At 38.1% G+C, this 25,917-nt stretch overlaps 1 protein-coding gene across 1 annotated transcript in view; it reads left to right on the top strand.

The window, feature by feature from the left end:
• Nucleotides 1–5,665: 5,665 nt before the first annotated feature.
• The window catches only part of KIAA1549L (KIAA1549 like), a 66,658-nt gene continuing 46,406 nt past the window's right edge, over nt 5,666–25,917 (top strand). The window contains exons 1-9 of the mRNA XM_067295347.1: nt 5,666–7,235; nt 8,630–8,742; nt 10,992–11,211; nt 12,389–12,522; nt 14,647–14,809; nt 18,489–18,548; nt 20,129–20,280; nt 21,722–21,893; nt 23,985–24,148. Coding sequence (XP_067151448.1) covers nt 5,666–7,235; nt 8,630–8,742; nt 10,992–11,211; nt 12,389–12,522; nt 14,647–14,809; nt 18,489–18,548; nt 20,129–20,280; nt 21,722–21,893; nt 23,985–24,148 — 2,748 coding nt within the window. The remainder of the gene's footprint in view (nt 7,236–8,629; nt 8,743–10,991; nt 11,212–12,388; nt 12,523–14,646; nt 14,810–18,488; nt 18,549–20,128; nt 20,281–21,721; nt 21,894–23,984; nt 24,149–25,917) is intronic.

Genomic DNA, 25,917 nt, shown 5'->3' with positions numbered 1-25,917 from the left:
TTGCTATCCCTCTTACATTTGCAAAGGGGGAATTGGTCTTCCTCTTGGTAGGCTTTGCTTTGGCCCTCGTTACTCCTTTGGGTGTGCACAGGAGGGCTCAGAAATGTTAAACCTATCATTTTCTCTGAATTGGATCAATTTTTAACTTCCTGCTATGGCACATTTGAGATGTTTCTTGTTATTGTAAATGAAAAGAACATTAGTCAATGATGGTTGTTATAAGGTTACTACTAAACGGGCTTTAGTATGCTTGGCGGAGGCAGTTGGTTAATAGCCTTGAAGTATGAAAGAATATTGGGTAGTCTGAGACATGAGAAGTAACTACTGGGATGTACAAGTAATGGCTCAGTGCCTAATGTGTGTGGGAGGTAGTTCTCATGGCGACCTTCATATTGGTTTGACTTGATCTTCTCCTTTTGTCAAGTATTTTCAGTTGTTGGTAGATGTAAAGGTAGCTGTAAAGGTGTTCCAGTGACACAGCCTTGGTTTGCACAGCATTTGATAAGTATCTGTAGTTATTATCACCCTACCAGTTCAAGTAAGAATATGTACTTCAGCTTAAATCCCATGTATGGGGAAGATAATTTTGCTTTTTAAATGCTGTGTCTGGTCAGATGCAGAATGTTGATACTTAGGGTAGAAGATTGAAAAAGATATTGATAGTATCTTTCTGTAGAGATAGAAACAAAATAAAATTTGCTGCAGTAGAATGGCAGCATTCATATTCTGGTTGCAGAATATTGAATAACTTTTTTAAACCTCAAGTTATTCAAGAGCTTTAGTTCAGTAATGGACATGATATCAACCAGCAATTTTTCCCTTTTAAGTGGAAGAAACAAGAACTGAAGGATTAAATGGTGGTTAGAGGACACTTTTGTTTGGTATTTTAGCCTCTTTGCATTTTGTGAGCTTTCCTTTACTCCTTTTCAAAATGTGGTAACATCCATTCCCCACTTTTTCCAGTTTGCATTGCCTCTCTGTTAGTTATCATACTCATTAAACCAAAGTGTGAAGAAATATATAAAGAATGTTGCAGATTGTAGACATAGATTGATGTTGACAGATCTTGCTATTTTAGAAAGCAAAATAACATTGTTTAATTTCCCTTTAGGACTCAGATTTGCAAATTGCTAGATGAATCTCATGTGAAGGCTTTTCATTCATTTTTCAGTACAGCCTATCACTTCAATGGTGAAATGATAATTTATTAGAGATGTAACAGATTGGATAATGATGACTTCACTGGTTGAGATGACATCACAGAAATTGAATGCCCGATTCTGCAAACCACATAATCTAATTTTTAATACTAAGCATGTATTGAAACCATTCTAATTCAGCAAAATACATTCTTTTTCCTAACTTCTTCTAAAAAGATGTCTGACTAGAGCAGGGAAGGAAAAGACACACCAAAACACAGTCAAGTGCAATGTGTCTCCCGCTATATGGTGAAGCATGTAGATTATCAGCAATTAGGCACCAGTCCTTTAGGGCTCAGATCCTACAGTGACACATCAGCAACAGCAGTGCAAATAACAAAAGCATTACTTTTGAGCATTCCAGTTATGCTGCAAAACTCTCCTTGGATCAGAGTCCTTGGTAGACTCTGCCGGCTCATGTCCTGCCTGCTGCTTCTCCTCTGTAAGGCAGCATCTTGCTTGCGAGGCCTGATGATCCGCTAGAGATGTTTCCACCATATGGTCATCTGGTACAGCTATATACAGGCTGATCAGGGATCGTCCTAGTCTGCTTACCTCTTTTTGCTGTAGATAGTCCTGTGTCTGCCTACCTTTGTCTGCTTTTATCCAAAATGCTAGTGTTCAAATTAGCCCATATTAGGTGCAAGGTCCTGAGATTATTTTTAGTTGTTTGAAGCTCAGAGTTCTGTCTTGGCTTCCATCCTGGAACTGCTTCCCTAAAATAGCTTGTTTCTGGATTCTTTATTTGTTCTTGGATCTTGGCAAAAGAAAAATAAACAACCATTCTTCATCATGGTCAAATACAGCCCTTAAATAGAGGGATAAAAGGGAAGATCTGTAATTTTTGGTGTGAAGATGCCACACTGAACATATAAGTAACTCAATTCCAGCAGGCTCATGTTGAATGAACACAGGAGCCTGAAGGAGCTAGTCTAATCATCAGCTTTGGCCTGTGCATATGGATGATGGGCGATGTAGCACAAGGGCAGCACAAGAAAGAAACCTAGCTTTAAATAGGTGCAGTATGACCTATTTTCCTCTCTTGTGCTGTATAGTATTCTGCTGCTGGCTCCTGTTTATACAAGCTTATCCTCTTCAGTACTGTTGGCTGTACTGACACCTGGGTTTGTTGGTGGCTGGAACTAATGTCCAACCTATTTTATAACCGTGTATTTCGAGGTCTGCCCCTGCTTACTCTTCCATGCCATTAGGCTGAGGTTAGTCCTGCGGGTATGGAGAAGTTTGGCATTCTCTGGGTCCGCAGTATCCAGGGGCAGTGCAGTTTGAGGGCCAGGAATGGCTCTGCATTGTGCCTCTACTCAGCTGTGTAAGGGGGTACAGCTTGGCACAGTAGCAAATGCCAGTACTGAGTTTCGATCTAGTATGGGGGGTGGAGGGGAGGGGAGGAAAAGCAACTTAAATTTTACTTTTGATTTAATTTTAATCTTTAAATTAGTAAGAATGTAAGGTTTCCCAAACTATGATTTCTAGAAGAACTGTAATCATTTTAAGAAAACAAAGCCTAGGAGCATTATGATGTTGAATGTAGAATAAACAGGTGTTTGAAGTGTGTTGTACATCTGGACGTGACATATCAAATAAGGAGTTTAATTTCCTAATTTGTTTTGGATCTTACCCCCACCCCACACCCCCTATATTCATCCCTGTTACATTTTCTCCCTTTTGTGCCTACAATTGCATACATTATTAGAACTGGCAAGATGAACGCCTCCAGATGCATCCTACAGGAACCCAGCCAATACTGACTCTATTCCCATATTAGACTGCATGCCAAGTCAGTGAAGCCTGGTTGTCAAAATCCATTCCCTTTCTACAGTGCTTCTAAACCCAACTTCTCACATAATATTTTGACACAAGATCACTGATGATAACCTCAAGAATTGTCCCAAGCTTAAGGTATCTTTTAGTATGTTAAGCCATTCTAGTTAAAAATAGTATTTGTACTGTCTATAAAGCTCATCTTATGTTTTTCTGTCAGATGAAACAACTTCAGAGGTTTATAATTATCACATTATACTTTACAGTGTTCTTTAACTTTCCCTGAATGTTTATGTCCTTTGAATGCAAAAAAAAAAGTCACTAATTTTACTGAAGATAATGCATTTAATGCTGTGATTTATTGTAACAAGATCTCTCCTCCTTTTGGGGAAGAGAGTACTCATTTTACTTACTGTTTTACAGGTATCAAGCAACAGCATATCAACGTTTCTCCTTCTACAGAATCTTTTCCTAATTGGAGATCTATACTATCACCAACACGGCCTTTTACAGAAACTAAGACTTCCTCAGTAGTTGACATTTCTATGGGACAGACTTTAGAGAATGCAAACTTGCTTCAGATGATAAGAACAACATTGACTGGCACACGTGCCAGAACTATGGATCAAACTAATTTTTCACCCACTCTTTATCAAGGCAGTGGAAATAGTGCATCCCAGGAACCTGCTGAAGTTTCAGCTGATTCACCTCTGAGGTCGTCATCTCAAGATGCAGATGAACCGGCTGATGTATCAGGTTTGCCTCAACTCGGTATGTTTGCCACATTGTCCATTACACCATCAATGACACATTCAAGTACAGCTGTGCCATTTCAGCTAATACCATTAGAAACACCTTCCATTTCAAAAGAAAGTCCATCAGAATCAGACATTCTTGCAGCTGTTCCATCACCATCATTCTCTTCATTGATAATCCAGTCACCTCATACCATTAACTTTCCTAAATCAACTCTTCTGCCCATCAAAGTGCCTTTGTCCACAGATCCTGAAAGTTCCTTCAACACAGATTCAACCAACTCTCTGGTTAGTGAAAGCAGAAATAGTCCTCTGAGCCTGGTCACTGTAGTAAATTCCAGTATGGTGAATCGCACGTTATTTAGAAAGGGCCCCAGGTTTTTTACGGGTACCATGTCTTTTAATCTCTTTGGACCAACAACAATGCATTTCACAAAAATAATGGAAAAAGAGTCTCCTTCAGAAAGGACCTCTTTGTTACCTGTATACTCAGATACTCCTGTGTCAATAATATTGCATCAGTCTTCCACGCCGGTAACTTCCAGAAGTGCATCATGGTTTCCTAATGAAAGTATGTATAATGTATCTTCTGCTGGAGGAAAACCCAACAATCAGCCATTTAAGGCACTGTTGACTGACAGAACAAATGATACCACTCCTTCTCTGTCATCACCAGTTTTTCAGAATAAAGCAGAGATTCCTACATCATTCTTCCATCCTGTGAGTACTGCACATAAAATATCCAAAATAAGTTATCCTCAGCCTTCCCCAGCACTGACTAGTTGCACTACAAGCTCTACCAGAGCAGCATTCCTGTCATCAGCTTCTGAGAACCCAGTTAAGGTCTCCAGCTCAACAGAGAACATGTCTGCCCTTTTGTTGCCAGTATCATTTATTCCAGATGCAGATAAAACTGACAGCACAGTACTGCGAGTACTAGCACTTAGAAGTGAAACAGATTTTCTTCTTAGAAGTGCAACAGACTCCTATTCAACAAGCACTGTATCTGCCTTCCAAACCAAGACAAATCAAACTTTTACTACAGCAACGCACATGAGCAATACAAGTACAACAGCGGCCTATGAGGATAATTTGCCAATCCCTTTGGTAACGATTTCCTTGCATCACTCAGTGTTGACTATGAATCAGACTTTTGCAAAAGACCTGACTGATAGAGCTTATGAAGCAAATGGCATACTATTGCCGGCTGCTTCTGGACATATTCTCCCAACTTCTGATGGCTCTCCAGTGGCAAGAACAGCTCGACAGTCTTTCATGAGAGGGATGACAGCAAAAATATCCACCAACATTAACGCTAATAGCATTCTGCCTTACGGATCTCTTTCCAAAGTTTCTTCAGATATCCAAGGCGGTAAACTTGCAAAAGGATCAAGGATAATAGGCAGTGTTTTGGAAGCAGAAATGACTAGCCCTGATCTAGCAGCAGTGTTGTTAATTACTTCTACTGAAAGCCTTTCAAAACCTGAACTTGCTATCTCAAATACCTCTGCTATTAATATCTCTGTGACTGCACATCTTCCACCTGCTAATGCAGGAAGTCCAGATGTAACTGAAAATGAAGAAAGCAGTAGGAGAGTACCTGATGTTGTAGCTCCGCATACAGAACATTCACCTCTGTCAGCTTTAGATCAGTCTAATTTTACCTCTGTTTATACTTCACATTCAATTGATACAAAGCATTTAACCTCTGTTGCGCCTTCAGAATGCCGTACATTGCCACCATCTGTTTCCATGACAAAAATGATAGATAGCCACCACTCAGGTTTTTCTCATATTTCAAGTGCTGTCTCTGAAAGCAATTTAGAACCTAGAAACTCTCCTGAAGTTGCAGCTTCAACATCTAAATGGACCGCTACAGCATTACTGTCTTCAACTACTGTTAATATTCCTTCAGTAAAAACTTCAGTCAAAATGCTAATAAGGGAAGTTCCTCTGAGTACTTCTCCATTAGAAACTGAGTACCCTACATCATATTCAAAAGTTTCAGGGCTGCAAAATAAAACAAATATAAATAAGCAACCATTTTTCTCTGCTGCTTCAACAAACTATACATCTGCAACGTCTAGTCAAAATGTTTCAAATCTAGCTTTCACTGGAATAAAGTCTAATAGTTTCCCAGAATTTGGTATACATGCATTTGCATTGAAAACATCTCCTGTTCAGTATTCATCCGTTGCTACTACTATGCTGATACCTGCTGCCCTACAAAAAAGTCATGGAAACACAACTGAAAACTTTACTAATTTCTTCACTTTTGGGAACATTAATATCACTACAGAGTGTAAAACACCACTCCGTCTACATGTGCCTCCTGTTAATGATACGCCTCCTGTTAATGATACAGGTGTTTTTCCTAGTACTCTGGAATCACAAACAAATGCTGGAAAACTCACTTTACTGACAAAAGCCTTAAACACAACGCTAGCCCTGGCTTTTGAGTTCACTGGCAACCTGACTCTTTCAGCCAACTATGAAGTCGGTTCAGATGAGAGCTTACCGCGAACAAAGTCCCCCTTTCCAGTAACTAGGCATTCTTCTAGCTCAACTCGCCTACATAGTTTTATTACAGAAGAAGACATCGGTTCTGGAAATTTGCCAGAATTTGCAGATAACCATTTAGAGTCGTCTGGTTATTTGATTACAGTTGATAAAAATCCAGCTACATTTAGTGTGGAGGAGTGGCACACAAACGTCACAAGACATAGTCTAGTTCCCATTAATATATCTAACAAAGCTACCAAGGGCATCCCATTGCAAACACCTGTCACCAGTGCTCTGCAGTCAGTCATCATAACTTCTGTCCATGCATCACCAACACATCTAACTTCTACTTCTTTGTCAACAACCAACTTTACCCATTCTGTCATTACAGTGTTATCTGGAGTGTCTTCTGGTGCAAAACCTACAGTAGGAACTTCAGAAGCAAAACAAATAACAAGAAAATCATCTCCAACTTCACCAGTGCCAACTTCTTCCTTCTTTTCTCTAGGCACTGAAAACACACCTTTGCCATCTGTGATGGCTTTAAGCACACCAATACTGACGCTAACAAAAAATAACACTACCACAAAATTGACATCAATTCTAAGCTCAGTAGGAACACATACAGATTTTCCTTTTGCAACAAGAAACACAACTGCATCACCCATGGAGATGACAGCTATACTTATACCCCCTAAAAGCAGCACAGTCACAACTTCCACACTTGCATCCACAGTACATGCACCAAGGCAGATAAAAACAACAGTAACTGACACCCAGAAATTCCCAAGCTCAGAAATCACCAAAACAACCCCCTATCCGCTGACAATTACAGCAGCTTTGACATCTGTTACAGCATCAGCGAAAACAACTAGGCTTCCCCCTACTCCAGTGGAAAGCACTTCTGCTCTTCCTGAAACAGCAGCAGCACCTTCGGCGAGCGTGACAGCAGCTCCTCCTCTGGAATGCCACCTCTCCAGGAACCAGATGCTTAAAACAGGTATGGCTGCCCACTGAAGGTGCTGAATGGACCTTGCTTTTGTACGAGGGGCAACTGGTGAGGAATCGGAAACATACTGAAACGTCAGATGACATTGGTGATTAGTCTAGGGGTAAGGCTATAGCACTAATGAAGCATACAGATAAGGGGAAGGTTGCAACATAGGAGTGCTACATTAGTTTTACTTGTAGCTTAGACTTTACAATGAGCATGTTAAATGCTGTAATGAGTTTGCATGTGCTGAAGCTCAGATAATCACTACAGGAATTTAACAGAACCACTTATATGGAGATACAGCAGCATGTAATATGATACAGTAATAAGTCTGTGTCATTGAGGTAGGCAGTATGGTAACCTGCCTCAGATGTTTGACCTGTTTACATATGCATGTTTAATTCTGTGATTAAAGATTCATTTCAAATAATGTTTAGTATTTAAAACCGTGCATTTCAAAATTGGGAGGATTTTGATCTTTCTAGCTGAATAATACTACTTGCTATGGCTCATAACTGTGGTCTTTCACAGACAGCTTTTTGTTAACTTTAGGAACTCTGAACTGGAGGGATCTTGATGCACAGTGCATAACCAGAAAATGTGTGTGTCTTGGAGCTCTTGGCAAAGAGAAGAGCTAAATTAAAGGGTTTTTGAACCTGCCTAGGCATGAATGAGATTGGGGACAATGAAATAAGCAGTTTTTGGACCTAATGTGTTTTTAGCGGCTAGGAAATATTGTCAGCAGGAGCATAACAAACACAACAAGTATTTTGAAAGATAAAAGGCTAGGTTAAAAGCTAGGCATTTAGCTTGTGCATAGTATATGGTTGAAAGTACTTCGGTGTAGATACAAAAAAATTTCTGCAAATTATAAGAGAAAAAGAAAAAACTAGCGATAACATTATAGTTTTTCCCTAGAACAGTAAAGTTAACAAGCAAAGTATACAGATACTTCCAAATTGCAGATAATTTTAGAGGTGGAATAACACATTTTCTCATTTATTTAACTCTGGTTGTGAATATACAAAGTACATTTTCTTTATGTAGACCTGCCTTTGTAGCACCAGCCCAGTCATCTGGGAGTGCTGTACTAGTCTATCTGCAATCAAATGACATCGTACCTCACTCAGAAAGGCAGCATGGCACAGACTTACTCTTGTTACAAAAGAAACTGTAATTGTTAGACCTCACTCTGGAAACAGTGGGCTATTGTCATCAGAAGAATAGCGAACTCTGGGTCGCTGCTTAGCCCCTGTAGTTCTTACTCTCCTTGCAGCTGCTGCAAATCATAGCTTCTTCCTGATCTCCGCTGAACTAGCCCAATCAAAATAAAACAGTAGAAAAAAGCAGAGAGTATGTTAATGTTTTAAACTCTCATAGAACTTTTTGTTGTTACCCAGTTCTGCTTCTGAACACAAGAAGGTTACTGATCAGCAATTCCTTCAAGGAGAGTGTGACAAAAGGACTGAACCAAGTGTTGAGACAAGCTTTCAACCAAAATGTCAGCGCTCAGGTAAGCATGCTTGGTTTGCCTGTGTGATCACACTGAAACAGCTCTTGCACCGAGAGAAAATAATAAACTTTTTTATTAAGGTTCAGTGGCCTTTGTGTGAGTGACAGCAACATTATTATGAGCTGCAGGCTTAGATATTCTTGTTTCCGTGTGGGCTGTCCTTCCTCCTTTTACTGAGCGGCACCTGGTTTCAGTGTTCCTCCTATCTGTATTTACACCTTATTCTATCTCACTGCCCCAAAATATAAACAAATGAAAATACATGTTGCTTGTAGGCCTTATGAAACTGAGCAATTTGGCTTTGTCAAAGCTAAGTAGCAGATATCTTTGGGGAGATGGAGATGCTAAAAGGACTGTAGTTGACTAGCTAGTGTCAGATATTCCAGTGATGGCTGATGGGTCTCTCAGCTCCTCTCCTGGCTGCTTCCTCACTTGCATGTAGTGCAGCAGTAGTTCCAAGCTAGGACTATTGCAGCTGCATGTAGGCCAAAGCCCTGACACACAGGCAGTTGTTTGTTCTTGGTTTTGGGTCTGGGAGCATGACAAAAATGGAACTGCAACTGAAGGAGAGCACAGCCAGGAGAGTATGGGAGTTGCTGGAGGGGAGGAAGGTGAAGTGTGAGACAGAGTCTGAATGTTAGTAGATGACACAGTGACCCACAGTGGCAAACAGCAGCAGGTCATTCACACCTCCCAGCTGGACATGTGGGCTCTCATATGCTAAATGCCCATCTGTCACAGGGGACGCATAGCCCTTGGTAGCATGGTTTTGGCTAGTGCAGCGTTTGCCACCTTTCACTCTATAGGTTGCCCTATGTCTTCTGTAATTTTGTATCTCACTTTGGATTCAGAATGCTGTCTTGGAGGGAAAAGCACAGTGCTTTTCTTACGGAGGGCAGGCACAAGTAGCACCTGCTCTGTCTGGACTCTAAAAATTTGAGGACCGCTCTAAGCCTTTTCTCATTTTATTTGAAAAAGTAGAAGGAAAAATGCAACTTTCTTTTTGGTATGTTATGGGAAATGACTGCTGACAGCAGTTTCTTCATTCTTCTGCAGTTCAGGAATGACTATGGTTAAACAGTAAGCCAAGTGCTTCTGTGCTTAGCCTAGATCAATTGCAAGAACAGGCCTAGTAAATGGGATGTCACTGCTGTCAATCCATTCCTTGGTGTGAAAACACAGTACCTGACAAGTTCAATTCCACAGGCACAAAAATCCCGAGCAAGGAAAAAGCATGTTTTGTTGAAAATAATTGAGATGCGTTCATCACTTTCCACCTAAATTGCATGAAACTCTACATTGCTGAGTGCAAGACTAGACCAAAATAAATTGCTAGCACAATGTTGTGTGTAAAGTAAGCTTCTGGTGATGTTAGGTGGGGGTTTATACAGAGCACTAGACTATCATAGGAGAGGTACTCATGAAGTAAGGGGAAATGGAGAAAGTAATTTTGCTCAAAATAGAGGGCATGAGGTTCACTTGTATCCCCATTCTCTATGGCTGCAGTTTCAGATGATGTTAGCCAGTTTAGGAATTGTAGATTCCTGAGGGTCTCGGAAGCTGCAATAAAAACTGTCAAATTTATTCTCCTCATGGTGTAAACCTGAGAGAGGTTGCCTTTTTCTAACAAAGGAACCCAGCTCAAACTTAGTGTGGAGGACAAGTTACAAGGCTTGAATTTCTTGGAAACTGTAGATTTTTGAGGTAAAAAATCAACTCTGTTTTGCCTCACAGTGCGTTTGTTCTTGTGGTCTGTCATATAGGCAGTAGCTTAGCTATTAGAGTATAGGATAAATAGGATGGAACAGTTTGTTGAGGCTGAAGAATCAAATATTGGAAAATTTTGCCCTTCCAAAAATATAATGTCAAACCTGCAAATACAGACGCATGCACAAATTCAGTGAACTTCTTCAGGTATGAAATAGATGATAGATGTTCTTTGGATTCTCTATATTTTTAGGTTCAAAAGTAAAATGTCCCTATATGTGAATGAGGCCCCAGCCTAAATTAGAGTCATGTGAATTGTGATAACAATACTGCAGTGCTTTAAATGGGAGCACATGTTGCATGGGCTGGGACTAAAAGTCCCTAAGCAGTTCTGCTAATACCATGTCTGATATGATACTTGCTGTTAGGTTTACAGGAGATTACACAAAAATGTCTTGCAAGGGATCTGTATTCAGAATGAGAACTCTTGTTGAATAATAGTTAAATTGCAAACTAAATAATTTTTTCCCCGTGTGTTTTAGGTTGAAATCCTGGAACAATCAAATAATGTAACAGTTGGTTACTACGTTACACGGGATAGGCTGGTTTTCATGCCAGGTGCGGTAATTGAAAGGCTTATTGCTTATGGTATTAGCAATGCCACAGCAGACATAAAGCAGCATGTACCAAATCTTCAGTCGGTTGCTGTCCTGGCCTTGCCATGGAATCCCCTACCTGCATACCACTTCCAGCTGAAAACGGGTAAGCAATAGCCTGCCTGCTTGTGAGAACAGTTGCATATTTTTTTAACAGTTCAGGCATAAATATTATGAGACTCCTCCTTCTCTTTGTCATGTTTCCCCACCCTCTTGCTCCCTAGTGTAACAGAACAGCAATAAGCAGCAGGACAAGGTCTGCCACAGTTTTGTGTGCCTGATGCCAGTATAAGTGGGATTGCCTATGCATAAGTCTCTGTCCTTCTGTGGACACTTCACCTCTGTTGTCACTATCATGAAATGAAGTGCCATTACATTAAGGATGAGTCAAGCCAACATGTTTAACTAAATTTTTAAACTAATGATTTGGCATTTGATCAAAATGAACTTTGCTCTACAGGTTATGTAGTAACCTGTGCATTCCTTTTGAGGAGGATTGGATGAGAAGCACAACTACGTGATATAAATATATTGGTCTGGCTAGACCTATTTGATTTGACTTGGGTTTTAACCATCTAAACCTGGATCATTGTTTAATCCCTCTGTATCACTTTAGTGGATTTCAGTACAGAGCAGTTGTAGGGCAGTAGAAGAATATAAACTGCAAGAAGGCAGAGTGGTGTGCTGTACGGGAAACTTTCCCTGGATATGGAAAAAAGGATAGCTTCAGCCCTAAAATTGGTCTCTGATAGGGTAGGAGGAGTGTTACAATTCCAAATGACTGGCTCAGCCCCGTAAAACAACATATTCAATTGTAAAGAGATTTCTTATGTGTGCTCTCATATATTTATATACACGTACATATTGCAGTTACCCAGTTAAGTGTATTTTTTCTAGCACAAACAGAATGGGAATCAATATTATGATTGATTATGTCTTGTAAGAGCCAATGACTTGTAAGATTTAAGAGTATAACTACTGTTTTAGAATAGCTTTCACTTACTGCCTGTCTTTGAGTAAGTATATGTACAGTGAACTGGTCTTATCGTCTTATACATCGCTATAGAAACAATCCCTGTTTGTTCGTATCAGGTCTAATAATACAATCCAGTCCTTGTATTTTATCTTAATTAAGGGTAGTTTACAGTGGTGCTTAAACGTCATCATCTGTGGCGTTATTTTCACCTGCTTAATTTGTAAATTGATCATTTTCCTGTCAGACATTGAGTGTTATGTGACTAAGAATATTTTATCTAAACACAAATACATTTTTCCTTTTCTAGAGCTGCAGTTTGTGGGTCAAACAGACAATATACAGTCGTGCAAATTTGTTCAGACCATGGAGCAACGATTACAGAGAGCATTTCAGGATGCTGAAAGGAGGGTCTTAAATACCAGCAACAACTTAACAGTTCAGGTATAATGCTGTTCGCTTTGCCAGTGCTTGTTTTCAAATGCTCTGGGTTATTCTTTGCTATGTGTACGCTTGTATTTCAACGTTATATCTTTAATAGCCAGTATGGAAATAAGTTTATACTGTCATCTGAAGTAGGATAGTTTTATGTATTGTAGGAAATCTTATAAATGCATGATTTATAGAAAATTGTTATTGTTATTTTCCTGAGTATGAATTTTACTGTCTGCACAGTCTTATCCTTTTGAGAAATCTATTTATATTATTTGAGTGAAATTCAAATGAAAATGAAGTGCAAGATATTCCTCCAAATGTATATTTTTACTGAAGTGCTGCTTTGACAAATCAGTTGCTTTTAGTAAGACTATTCGCTATGAAGGTAGTGATATGCATAACTGTTTTCAAGATCTATACTTATGGAATATATTTCTTTTTTTGTGCAGTCCAATTCCATACTTGCAAATTCAAACTCAGTGCTGAGAGCTTGGTTTTTGCAAAACTTTATATGTGCAGTGGGCCAACTCTGTGCCATACTTCAGGAACAAAAAAAGTCTCCTGTGGGTGATATTTTATGATATATATTTGACTTTTGATAAAATTCTATATATGGACTTACGATTCTGTGAGCACCTAGACAGTTTCTTAAAGAGCCCTAGAAGAAGGCAGTAATTGTGTGGGAGGGAGGTCCTGAAGGCAAAAGATAAGCTGGAAGGTAAGAGGCTAAAGAGCCTTCATGATAACGTATTCTGAAATGATCCCAGTACCACACAAAGGACTAAGTCAGTGCAACAGAGAATAGTGTGAGGGTTTTAGATGCATCGTGAGCTGAGGAAAAGTTTTGGAACAGATGGAGCCTATTCAGAAAAGATGTGGTAGGACTAGAGGAGGTACAGAAAAGGGCAGCAAGATGGATAAAAGGCATGAAACAACTTTCATATAAGGAGTAATGAAACAGGCTGTGGTTCTTCAGCCTTGAAAAGGACTGCTAAGTAAAGCATGAGTGGCATAGTGAATAGGAAATGATCATTTGCTGTTTCCATAAGGTTTAAACAAAAAGAAGAACCTTTTTGTGCAATGGATAACAACATCTTGAAGATATTTAGATGTAATTGGAGAAAAAGTATAAAAATTACAAAAAACAATTGGCCAAACATATAGAATAAAAATCCATCAACGCTTTTTAAACCCAAACATATGATTTATGGCTCAGAATGTTCCTCAGCTGTAAGCTAGGAGCTTTCAGTGCAGAAAGCAGTCATCTCTTGCCCTGTTTCTGTGCTCCTTCTCCAAGCATCTGCTCCTGGCCATTTGTAAGTGGATATCTGCTAGACAGACTTTTGATCTGACCCATTGCTGTAGTTCTGAAGTTTTTATTATGTCATATTGTATGTTTTTGACCCAAATCATACAAATGGGGTAGTTAAATAATATACATGAATGCTGAATGCTGTTAGGCCTACCTACAGTGCCAATAATGGAAAAAAAAAATTGTCCCAGGGGATGAGTTTTCTGGGAAAACATGTTTTCCCATTCCTGCCCCTTTTTTCCCTCCCTGCCTCACCCCATAAAACTGGTGTTTGAGGATCTGATCCAGATCTGATCAATAAATATAATTGGTCATTAAATATAGTGCTTATTAGATTTGGCACTCGGAAGAGACTGGTATAGAGCTGAAGTGGGGAGGAGAGCAGGTAGCAATATGATGTTAGGAAAGAAGGAGGAGATGTCTTTACTTCTTATGGAAAAAGAGAAAATCGAGATAACCACACTGGGAAGGTAGCAATGAGAGCGAGACATACAGGCCTAACTCATCTGCATCAAAAACATTAAATGTTTTTTTCAGATAATCATCCTCTTGCTCATCTTATAGTTCCTGTTCAAGAGATTGGGAAAAAAAGTTCTCCAGTCAAACTGCCCCTTTTTTTGCCTGCTGCTAATCTCCAATAACTCTTCACATGCTGAACAAGGAATTAAAGTATCACAGACTTTTACACAAGAATGTTGAATGAGCTATATCTCGTGAAGTATTCTAGTTGAGATTTCCTGGTTTGTTGTTTGCATTAATTTTTTTTTTTTTTTTTTAACTGACCTGAAACACAGCTATGCATTATTTTGCTTCTGTTTCAGATTTTGAATACCTCCAATGTCTCCCAAGCTGTCACTCTGTTTTATGTAGTCAGCAATCAAAGTACAACTCTAAATGGCACCATTTCCAGCAACCTTCTTAATCAGCTGTCAGCTGAACTGGTGGGATTCTATCTAACCTACCCACCTCTCACCATTGCAGAATGTAAGTATGTGCTTCTTGACACGGTGCAAGACAAGATTAGCCAGCCCCATGCATTTGATTTGCAAGCACCATAAGCTTTCTCATGAAACTCACAGATTGTACTTTTTTGCTGACTTTACTTTTCTTTACTTTCTTTGTATTAAAAAAAAAAAGAACAAAACCAAAAAACCCCTACTTTTTTTGTTCAGTGTCTGCTTCAGCCTCTAGAAACTGGCAGATAATTAAGAAACAGCACGTATATGCTCTTGATAATAAACAACTGTGCCAGGTTCCAAACAAATTAAAATTGTAGTTTTATTTAAAACAAAACACAGACTCTCCCCAATTCTCCATTTCAGAGAAACTTACTGCATCACATAAAGTTCATCTTCAGCAGAGCCTTTAACTACAGTGAAAGAATTAGACCCCAGTACTTGTTTCAGTAGGAGGACTTGGTAGCATGCTTTGAATGCCAACATATTTGGATAGTGGGTGAGCTCTGTTTACATATTTCCTTTTAAAAAGTTGGTGGTGAAGAGTTTGCTCAGCTTCATACTCCATTTAGAATGTGGTCTAAGCATGAGTGCCAGTAATTCCCTTGCATTTCAGTTGTTATGAAGAGTCAGCCTGGGTACTGTGAGCTGGAGAAAGTTGTGCGTCTGGGCAGCCTGTATGGCATATATGCTCTTTGACTCTCTTTGTATGTTAATTCTCTAAAACGAGTAAAGAGACAGGACATTTGATTATGGGGATTTCTGTTTAATCTGCTTGTTAAATTCAGCGTGTGAAATTAAGCTCACTGTAGAGGCAAGTTAACCATTCAATGGAAGAGATCTGTGTTCACTGAAAGTGAAAGGAGAAAAAAGACGTAATAGATGCATTAGTGCATGATAATGGACTTCAGTTAAGTAAGGGCAGGTTTCAGCTGATTTCACTGTGTGTAAATCCTCATGAGATACTTGTTAAATTTAAAATACTGTGCTCAAATACATCTCGTTAAGCTTCTAGCAGCCTTCAAACTTGCTGATAAGGCTGAAACAGTGACAAAGTAGTTTTTAATTTTTGATTTCACAAGTATTGAAATATTAGGTATACAAGTATAAAGCTAAGCATGCCTTTATGATCAGAATACTAAATTAAGTGGATTTGTAGCTCTAAGTAAAATCATTAAAGTGCTTGTTTATTTTCTGGTTCTAAGAGACTGTTGAAAAGTGAGCACTAGGGAAAATATGTGTTACCTTTTTGGCTAGTCTGTCTTACAAACAGACCAACAGCAGAATAATTATCTTGTGCAATGTTTGATCAGTTAGTTGTACTCTGAATACTCTATTAGGTAAGTGATCACTTTCCAGTGCGAGTAGGTCAGGAATCACAGTTAACTCTGGTGATTATGCAAATCCTTGTAAAAATAGAAGCATATATTATTCTTGAGGTGTTACCTGTACAAAACATTTGCAACCAAATGACTGTGGGTGAAACTCTCAAGTGATGAATTATTACACTGCATTAGTGCACTATTGAATCAGATTTTCTATCAAAGGATAAAATTGACATCTTAGAGTTAGCTTGCATTTTTATCAGTTCTTTCTGCAGCCAAAGGGAGGTGGAGGGAGGTTGCTGACAAATGTTTTATGCAGGGACCTAGAAAGGGTTGTAGACCATTCATTATACGACTCTCCTTTTTGTGACTGACACATGAGCCTGTCAGAAGACTGCCCTGTGTAGAGGACTTGTCTTCACAGGCTGTCTAGGAGTCCAAGCAGAAAGCTCTGGGGTGTTTTGATGATGGCTCTGCTCTATTCAATATTTTGGCCTCTGAAGCAGACCTGTTGCGACGGAAGAGGATTATGGTGCTTTTCACAAAGGCAGTACAGGAATGTACTTGTTAGTCAGGACTTGTGCAAGTCATTTGTCACGTAGACAGTCTCATGTGGTATAGCAGTTCTCTGCTGATCCCAGCACATGATTAATTGACCCGATAGAGTCTTTAGCTAGTGCTCCTTTAACAAGTAATGGCTTGTATTTCATGTTGAAGTCCTTGGTTGCATTCCCAGCACAGCAGGTATACAGCAAACTTAATGTGTGTGTAGTATTTATGGCTTCAGACCGATAGTTTGTGTTGTGAAAATGTTTACTTAGAAAAGTGTTTGATGCTTATTCCTGTGGCAGTGCAGTGGTTTTAGTTTATCAAACAGATATTGATGTCGTTTTCAGAATATGTTATTTCCTAATAGACTCTTGCAGCTCCTTCAGAATCTTTACAGTCTATCATAGAAATGCACAGCTAAGGACATACAATGAAATTCCTTCTTATAAGCATTTACTCTGCATAATCTGATGTTTTACATTGTTTACTATTTCAGATCACTTTGGAATTTTAAAAACATAAGGTGACTAAATATCAGTGCATCAACATGAAAAGCATGGATATCTTCTGAATTAAGTTCCAAGTATTAATGTTTTCCATGTTGCATAATTCTATTGAAAAAAGTGCTGATATATATAATGGATTAACACCGTATTGAGTTTTACATCCTAATGCACTTTTGAGATGAAAAAGTTAACAAAACCCAACAAAATAGCAAACATAAGTTTCTCACAGATGTCAGCACATATGGTAATGATACCTTAAATGGTGCGGTAGTGTTGTGCTTTCAATATATATGTACTACACTTTAAGGCAATTTTCACAGTTTTGTTAATCTCACTTATAATTCATATAAGAAGTCTATCTCCAAAAACATACATGCACTACATATAAGTATATATACATGTATTTTTATATACATTTGTGTGTCTGTATGTGTGTATGTATACATATGTGTGCATATGTAAACACATTCTGACACACACAAAACTGGGTGGATTCTCAATTCACTTAAACTCTTTAGATTGTTTACTTAAAACCCAATTCAACCAGACTTGCTCAGACTGTGTAGCAGTTTGCTCTCATAAACTGTCCAGTTGAAATAACTGGTTCTATTGGGATTATATGATAAACAAGACATTATTATATGTGCATTTCTATGTTAGTTTTCTCAGAAGCCAATGGAAGGTGTTCCTATCCCCTCTGTTGCCCAGCGCTCTGAGATGGATGTGAAATGTTCTTGGTTGGAAACCTAACATGATGCTTTCTGGTAGATCAGGGTGATGAGCCTTCTGTGGACAAACTAGAATGTGGAAATGCCCTCTATGAGTGGTGGAATCTGATCCTTGTTTATTACCTTAGGATCAAATTGTGGCCTGGCTTAAGTGAGGATTAAGTCATAGAATCATTATAGAATGTCGTCATGTTTTCCAGAAAGGTTTACTCAAAGGGAGAAAGCAACAGACATGTATAAAACATATATACAGGTATATTACATATGACCTTTAGCCATGGGCAATCCTTGGCTTTGCCCCAAAGCACTAGCCAATATTTTTGTAACAGAAGATACATGTTCTACTTTTTACAGCACTCCTACTGTTTACGCTTGATTTCTACCCTCTCAGACAAAAGAGAAATTGTGATCCTGAAATCATATTATGCCCCCGTGTCTCCTCCTGGGCTGAGCAATAATGTACTGTCCCCTGTACAATGCTCGTAGAAAAGCCATAGTTCAATTTTATTTATCAGTGTTTGGTTGACCAAATAGTTTGGGGGCATATAATGTGTAGGATGTTGGAATATTATGAAATAACTTCAACTTTTATTTTAAAGCTCTGGAGTATCCAAACCTTGATGTCTCAGAGTCAACTAGAGACTACTGGGTGATCACAGGTACCTTTTAATCTCTATCCCTCTTCCTTGCACTTGAGAGAATAATTTTTAGTGCTCAATTCTATAAACCTGTTTGTACAGTAATTTTGCACACAAATAGATGGCTGCCCACTGAACATTTCTGTTGCATTCAACTGGACAAATTATTTAAAATTGTTCTTGGACATAACTGTGATTTGTTGTCCTGAACAGAGAAGTTTCCTGTGTCCAGCACTTACCTCAGAATTCATGCCATTTTGGGCTTAAGCACTTACAAGAGCAGCATTATCCTTTCAGAGTTTTAAAACAAAAACGAGCTCCTTCTAGCTTTTTCTAGGATGTGGATTTAAATCTGAAATCCAAAGAGGATATAAGAGGATATATAGATATAACCCAGGAAGACAGGTGATCTGTTGAACCCAGTAAAGTTTGTTAGGATTCACTGACTGGGCCTGGGTCCAGGAATTTCTGCGTCTTTCACCTGAAGTATTAAGCACATACTTCATGGAAAAGAAGACAGAGAGAATGCTATTAGATTTCAGAGTACTTGTTTTGGCAAAATCATTTTGCTGGTATCACATTCCCATTCACAAATCATTCTGACTCTAGAAGTGGTAAGTGGGCAAAAATGAGACAGTAAAGATCAAAGTCTCTCTAATCAATGTGTCTACAGCTGGAATTGTTTAATGCCCAGGAGTGCAAAAGAAAAGGAGCCTCACACGAAATGGATCAATTTTTTTAGTCTGTTTCCACTATCCAGTGTGATTTGATACCTGTTATATCTATTTATATTTTTGAGATTAAAAATAAATTTGTGTGGAGATTATCATCCTCTGAAGGAAATGGTTTGCATCTCACCAACCTGATATTCCATTTCTTGCCTGTGTACACTCGCTGTAACGGAATATTGTTGATATTACAATGGACACTGCTTTCAAAAATATCAATATGGTCCCAAAATAATTTTTAAGCAATATCAAAAAAATCACACATTTGTATGAATTAAATTAGCATGCCATCTCACTTATTTTTACTTTATTTAAATTCAGTGTCTTTGATTTTCCATTCATCCACACTTGGGAAATGTCTATTCACAGATAGTTTTTATCAGTGTTCAGTGCTTTCAGACGTAAGCTATTTTGTTTCAAACTGACCTCTACAAAATTCTGACTTCAGATTTCCGAACTGCTGTATTAAAAACTTTTACTTAACAGAGGCATCTAACTGTTCTTTTGATAAGCATAAAAACAGACAGCTCTCAAATAGGTTTTCACTTGAGGGCATACTTTTATTTTACGTTGAAGATTATAGATTAGGTGCTTCTCAAAGCCATTTTGGTAAACTAGAGGACCAAGACTATTGGAGTATTATATTCTTTGAGCATAGAAACATCATTCACAGATCATCTGAGAAGAACAGTGCAGTGACTGACACACAAGTACATTATACCCCCGTAGGGAATTACTGAGGGGGTGAAACAGTATCCAGTTTTTTTTCTAAGCTAGTTAGTACATCATTGTCACAAGTAGCCCTGAAAACCATGTGTTACTTAATCTGTCTATGTAAGATGCGCTGATATGTTATTTTCTCCATTTCCGCAGTTATACAAGGGGTAGATATTACATTACTGGGACTGAACAATCAGAGCTTTGCAAGATTAATGGAGCAGCGTTTGGCCCCACTGTTTATGATGTCCCATCAACAAGGAAGACGATTTAAACGTGCCACTACTGTGGGCAGCTACACTGTGCAGGTGGTCAATAGGACATAAATTGCATCTAGATATGTTTTGAAAAAGGCTTAGTTTGCATATGTACTGCCTGAATTTGCGTGAAAATGTTTGACTGGATTGAGATTTCCTGTCCTTTTTCATGAGTACCAAAGCAGTGAGTGCAATATGCATATCATTACAAACGAGTTTCTCTTTCTAAAATCAGCCATGTTTTTATGTGCCTCATCTTTTGGAAGTTGTCATTAGTTAATCAGTGTTAATAAATATTTTCTCTTGGTTTGCTATGAAGATTGATACAATCAATGTACTTTAGTGTAAACAGTCTCATATTCAGCATAATTAAGAGTTCTGGGTTTTGTTCTTAAAAATAGAAGAGAAAAATTCTTGACTCTTCCACTGTAGAGGTAACTCAATAAACGCTAGAACTCTTTTTTTGCTTTTTGTTGAAATATGGTATGAAGCAGTCTTTATACAGTGCTGGTCTTCAGATCACGTGGCCACAGATCACATTCTGAAATAGGGTTTTGATCCATGAGTGGTTTATGACATGCCTTTTGAAAGGATCTTATTTTTTTTCTTGCTAGTTTAGCCAACTGTTTCTAGTTATGGGGGTTCAAACTGGGTCTGTTTTCAAAAACTGCGTGTCAGGTTACTGCTATTTTCCTTCAGTTTCGTGTTATTTTTCAAGACTTGCTCATTGTGAGATATAAAAACAAATTATTATTCATCTAATATGCCCCCAATTCTGTGCATTCTCAAGCTGAAAGAATTTAAAAATGAAAGTACACATTTTTATTTGCTGAAAATATGAACCTTTGTAAGATTTTCCATGAAAACGGGACATATTTTAGTCCATGACATAATGGAGAAAAATGACAAAACCCCTTTTTCTCTGTCATCATTACAAGTGTTTGACACTTCCTTTATCCTCAAAAAAAAGATAGAGGTGCACTTCAGAAATTCTGCTGGTGTTCTGCAGAATAAAATCAAAAGAGCATGGTTCTTTTTATTAATAGTCTAGCATCACAATTATTGGGTATAGAAGTAAAATGTGAGATGAATTTTTCAACTGCAATATGCCAGTAAAGTGTAGTTTTCCACATAAGGACAGATTTTAAAAAATCCTCCCTTTACGGCGGACTGAAATGTCCAAACATTTGATCCTTTCCTCTTTTGTGTACTGCATGTTTTTCCTAGTATAGGGTTTTACATTGGGATTATGTTTAAAGATTTTTATGAAGGCAGTCAGTGCTTGCTAATCTTAATAGACTAGACTGTAAAGAGGAGAAGCCCTGATCCTATGAGAATATCTGCATGGAGCCTATGCTTATATGGGATCTGATGGACTTCAAGGAGTTCTGTGGGTGTACTGCCTTCAAGTAGCTTCTTGCAGGTTTTGATCAACTGCAGTGTTATAATACAAAGACAGTTTATTTCTCTTTCTCTCACTTTTTTCTGAAAGATGGTAAAAATCCAGCGTATTCCAGGACCCAAAGAGCCAGCTGAACTGACATATTATACTTTATACAATGGGAAACCCTTGCTGGGTACTGCAGCTGCCAAAATTTTGAGTACCGTTGACTCACAGCGGATGGCCTTGACGCTAGGTTATGTTATTCAAGTTCAAGCTGATCGTAAGAATCCTTTAAAAATTTTTCTGTTTTAGTCTTTTTTTTCTCTCTGAAAAAAGAAATATAGGTGTGGGAGTCTCCGTCGATCACACAAGAAGAAAACATACGGAAAGAGAAATTATGACACTGGGTAGCTGAGATTCTCAGACTGTAATATTTGAAGTGCAGGAGACACAGTTACCTTGATACTTTCTTATGGAAAAATATCAATTTGTTTTGTTTTGGACACAGTATTTGTATTCTTTCTTTGTATTCTCCAAGGAATATATTTTATGCACACTTCAATTTTGCTTATTATAATTTCTGTTACAGCAGAATGAAAAGTTCTGCACCAAACACAGTAAGAAAAGACACCTACCCTCAGGAGCTTATAGTTGGGTTAGACAGACAGATGAATAATAAAGAAAAATATTGATGTTCCTGTTTCATAGGTGAGAGACTGAACAAAATGAAACACTTGCTTCAAAATCCACTGAAGTCCTGTTGCTCTAAATGAACCATGGATTTGACTTATTCAAAGTCACACTGGAATTTGGTGCCTGAGTTAAAATTTTAAACTAGGATTCCTAAGCTTCTGTCATTATTAGCCATAAGGTCATCCTTTCCTCTACATTCTCTAGAAATAATAATAAAAATAATTTTTCAGCAATTGGTTGCTGTTAACACAACAACAGTCTGTAATTAGAATGAACATTGTCCGATAAAGTTCAGTTTCCTTCCCCCAAGAAAAGACAGCCTTTTCATTCCCAAACTACCTGTTCAAAGTCAATAATTTAAAATTATACAAGTTCTTTGAAAAGTGAACTTTGAACAGTTACTTAAACCTAGACTTTAGCTTGGCTTTTCAGAGACTTACAAAGCATACAGTTACTGTTACACTGTGTGCAAAATATATGTACCTAATGGTGCCATTCCTAGATAGACCAACAAATTGCACTGGCCTTGCAAAAAGTTGTGGATATACAAAGAAAATTGACTCAAGCTTTAAACAGACTTTCAGCTAGCTTTCATAACTGCTGTTGAACAAGATGTTATATATTTGAAGTCTGACTCTAAAAGATGCTAAGTGCCTTTGACAGCTAATAAGCTCAATGACATTTGGAAGCAGTAGGCCCCTAGGAAATGCAAAGACTGTTTTACATTGGTATTTTCACAATTGCCTGTCCATGCCAGCAACCAGTAGCATAGGAAAATAAATAGAGAAAGCATGGTGAACTCAACAAAGTATTTCATTAAAACAAAATTCAGAATCATAATGTGATTATCTGTTGCTTTTTGTGAAAGAAATGAAGTGAGAGAACTGTATTTGTGTTACAGGAAGTTCTCTTACGTGTGTACAAATTGAAGATGCATAATAAGAGACTTTATTCTGATAAAATAGAATCTAAAATGTTTTAGCACAATCGCATTTCCGAAATGTACCTTTTTCCTGGTGCCATTATTAGTATATCTGCAAATAGCTCTTTCCAGTTTCGTCATTTCCCCTCCTCCAGAAATGATGGGGACTTGATTTTGACCTTAACTACGACTGAGTATTTCTAGAGGACAAGAGAAGCATTTTCTTGTCCCCGCATTGATGTCAGTAATAACTACTAGTGTGCTTAGCTTCATTGTCTTTTAAAGAGTTGGGCCAATTTACCTTAGCTGAGCTAGTAATTCTGTGACACCAGGCATGGACTCTGTATGTATACTTGTAACTCACGTACTACCTTATTATGGGCTCATTTTACTTTTGAAAAATAAGTAAGGACATGTTACTTGCACCTTTTTTTGCTTTTTCTGTAAAAGCCTTTTAAGTGATATCTAACATGGTATCTAATGTGTAGGCTTTGGGAGATGATGGCTGCTTTTGCAGCTGGCTATAACTAATTGAGAGAAGAGAGCTTAAGGATTTGTGAATTGAGCAGTGTAAGATGTTGCTGATTTATTTATTTTTTACTTCAGAAATCCAAAGATACTGCTAAATTAAAAACAATCCTTTTATACTAATTGTTATATGGAGGCGATTGAAGACTGTACTGGAAGCAATTGGAGTACATCTTGCTTACATAGTAAAAGAAAAGAATACTAATGTTGTTTTGCAATTTTCTGTAGCTGTTGTGAAAAACCCACCGAACAACCTGTGGATCATTGCTGCAGTGCTTGCTCCCATTGCTGTGGTTACAGTTATCATCATTATCATTACGGCAGTTCTGTGCAGAAAAAACAAGAATGACTTCAAACCAGATACCATGATGAACCTGCCTCAGAGAGCTAAAGTGAGTGGCTAATCTGCAGATCAAGGCATTCATTTGTTTTCTGAAATTTTAATTCTACAGATTCTTTGCTAAATATATTTGAAGAACATTTGGAATTCTCATGGTCATTACTCACAGGTTGGATCCTTGTACTTCTGTACTCTGTACTTCTGTATCCTGTCACAGTAGTTACCCTTCTGTTTTACTCAGGGCTCATCAAATTCCTTCACAGCTTGTTACTTACTACGCAGAATAGCTGTTACGCAGTGGTGTAAGGCACTTAGCCTTTAGGGCTAAGTATGCTTTATTCAGAGCATTTGAGCTGTCTTTATTCAGGGCATTTGCTTCCTTCATGAAGTTGAGATGCAAATGAGGAAATGGAATATCACGCCTGTGTCTTTTTTTAATAGCATTTCTCCCTTAGGACCTCATTCTCAGTTCCACAGCCTGAGCTTCTCCTACGTGCTCCATGAGACAGTAGGTGAAGTTCTGTGTTTCAGCAGTAGTCCAGACTTAGTCCTAATGAGAAGCGTCCCATCTAGTTGGTAATTCAGAAAAGACATACTTTGAATTTTTCAGAAAAATTTTCCCACTGCTATTTCTCTTTTAAATCTTTTGAACTTTCTAACTCACTAGCGAATATTGTTATGTTTAAACAATCATATTTTCCTTAAACTTACTAACCCATATCAATTATAAGAATTTTTTTCAAATCAGACACCTCTCCAGTCTGATTTTCTCTCTCTAACAGAAGAATATTCCAGAATACTTATTTGTCTCAAGGAATGGGCTATATTGCTATTAGATAGCTCTTAGACTGGACAAACCAAAGTTAGAAGTTTTTAGCCTACAAAGCATATATATGTAAATCGTACTGTTCCTTCCTCCTTCTGGTTGTCTTTGCTCTTTTCTGTTGGCATGGGATTAAAATGATAAAATTTGTCTTCGGCGTCTTATTGCTATAGACAGCAGGATTCTTGTGATTTCAGCTCTGTTGCTTGCGCCAAAGAACATAGATGGGAGGGAGAGTTGAGGGAAGGCATAATTCATATGACAGCTCTTTCCTCCTCATCTTAGGTTAGTAGCAGATGGGTGGGTGTAGCTGGTGGCAGTTGAAAACATACATTTGTATCAATTGATCAAAAATCATACAAAAAAGACTATTTCATTTCAGTTCCAATATGCTGATCCATTTTGCCTGTGTTATCAAACTGGTATTAAGACTAGATTGGAAAAAGTGAAATAAACAATATCACAAACACAAACAAAAACTAATACCACTGCAGTGATATCATATACTGTCTCTTTGAAGCCTCTAAAATGCAAATCATTCTCTACTAGGAACCACCACAAATACCACGCACCACTTAATTCTTCTTATGTGCCATCTTAGTCCCAGCTAAAAGAAAAAGTGAGACTAAATTTGTACATTGTTTTGCGCTGGCAATAATTACCAGGTACTTTTCACCTGAAAAAAGATGCAATTTAAAATAAGGCTACTGGTTGAAGTTACAACAGAGAAAGAACTTGAATGTCTTTCAGTATTCCACAGTTGTTTTTGTTCTAAAAAAAAAGAGAAAGTCAAATTTTGACTTTTCCTGGGAAACAAGATTTAATCAGTCTATAATATATGTGGTCAGGCTGAAACCTGTTTAGACAGACTATGTTTATGTTAGCAAGCAATGTAGTCAAACAGAACAAAACAATTGGTGCTGAGCTCCTAGCATCCACTCTATACTCATTTCAGGATATTTTACGGCAGACTTGCTCGAGTCTGTTTTCAGGGACTG

The sequence above is a fragment of the Apteryx mantelli genome, chromosome 4 (assembly GCF_036417845.1).
Source record: "Apteryx mantelli isolate bAptMan1 chromosome 4, bAptMan1.hap1, whole genome shotgun sequence".
Lineage (NCBI taxonomy): Eukaryota > Metazoa > Chordata > Aves > Apterygiformes > Apterygidae > Apteryx > Apteryx mantelli.
Note: the sequence above shows the minus strand (reverse complement) of the source record. Positions and strands in the feature narration are given on the sequence as shown.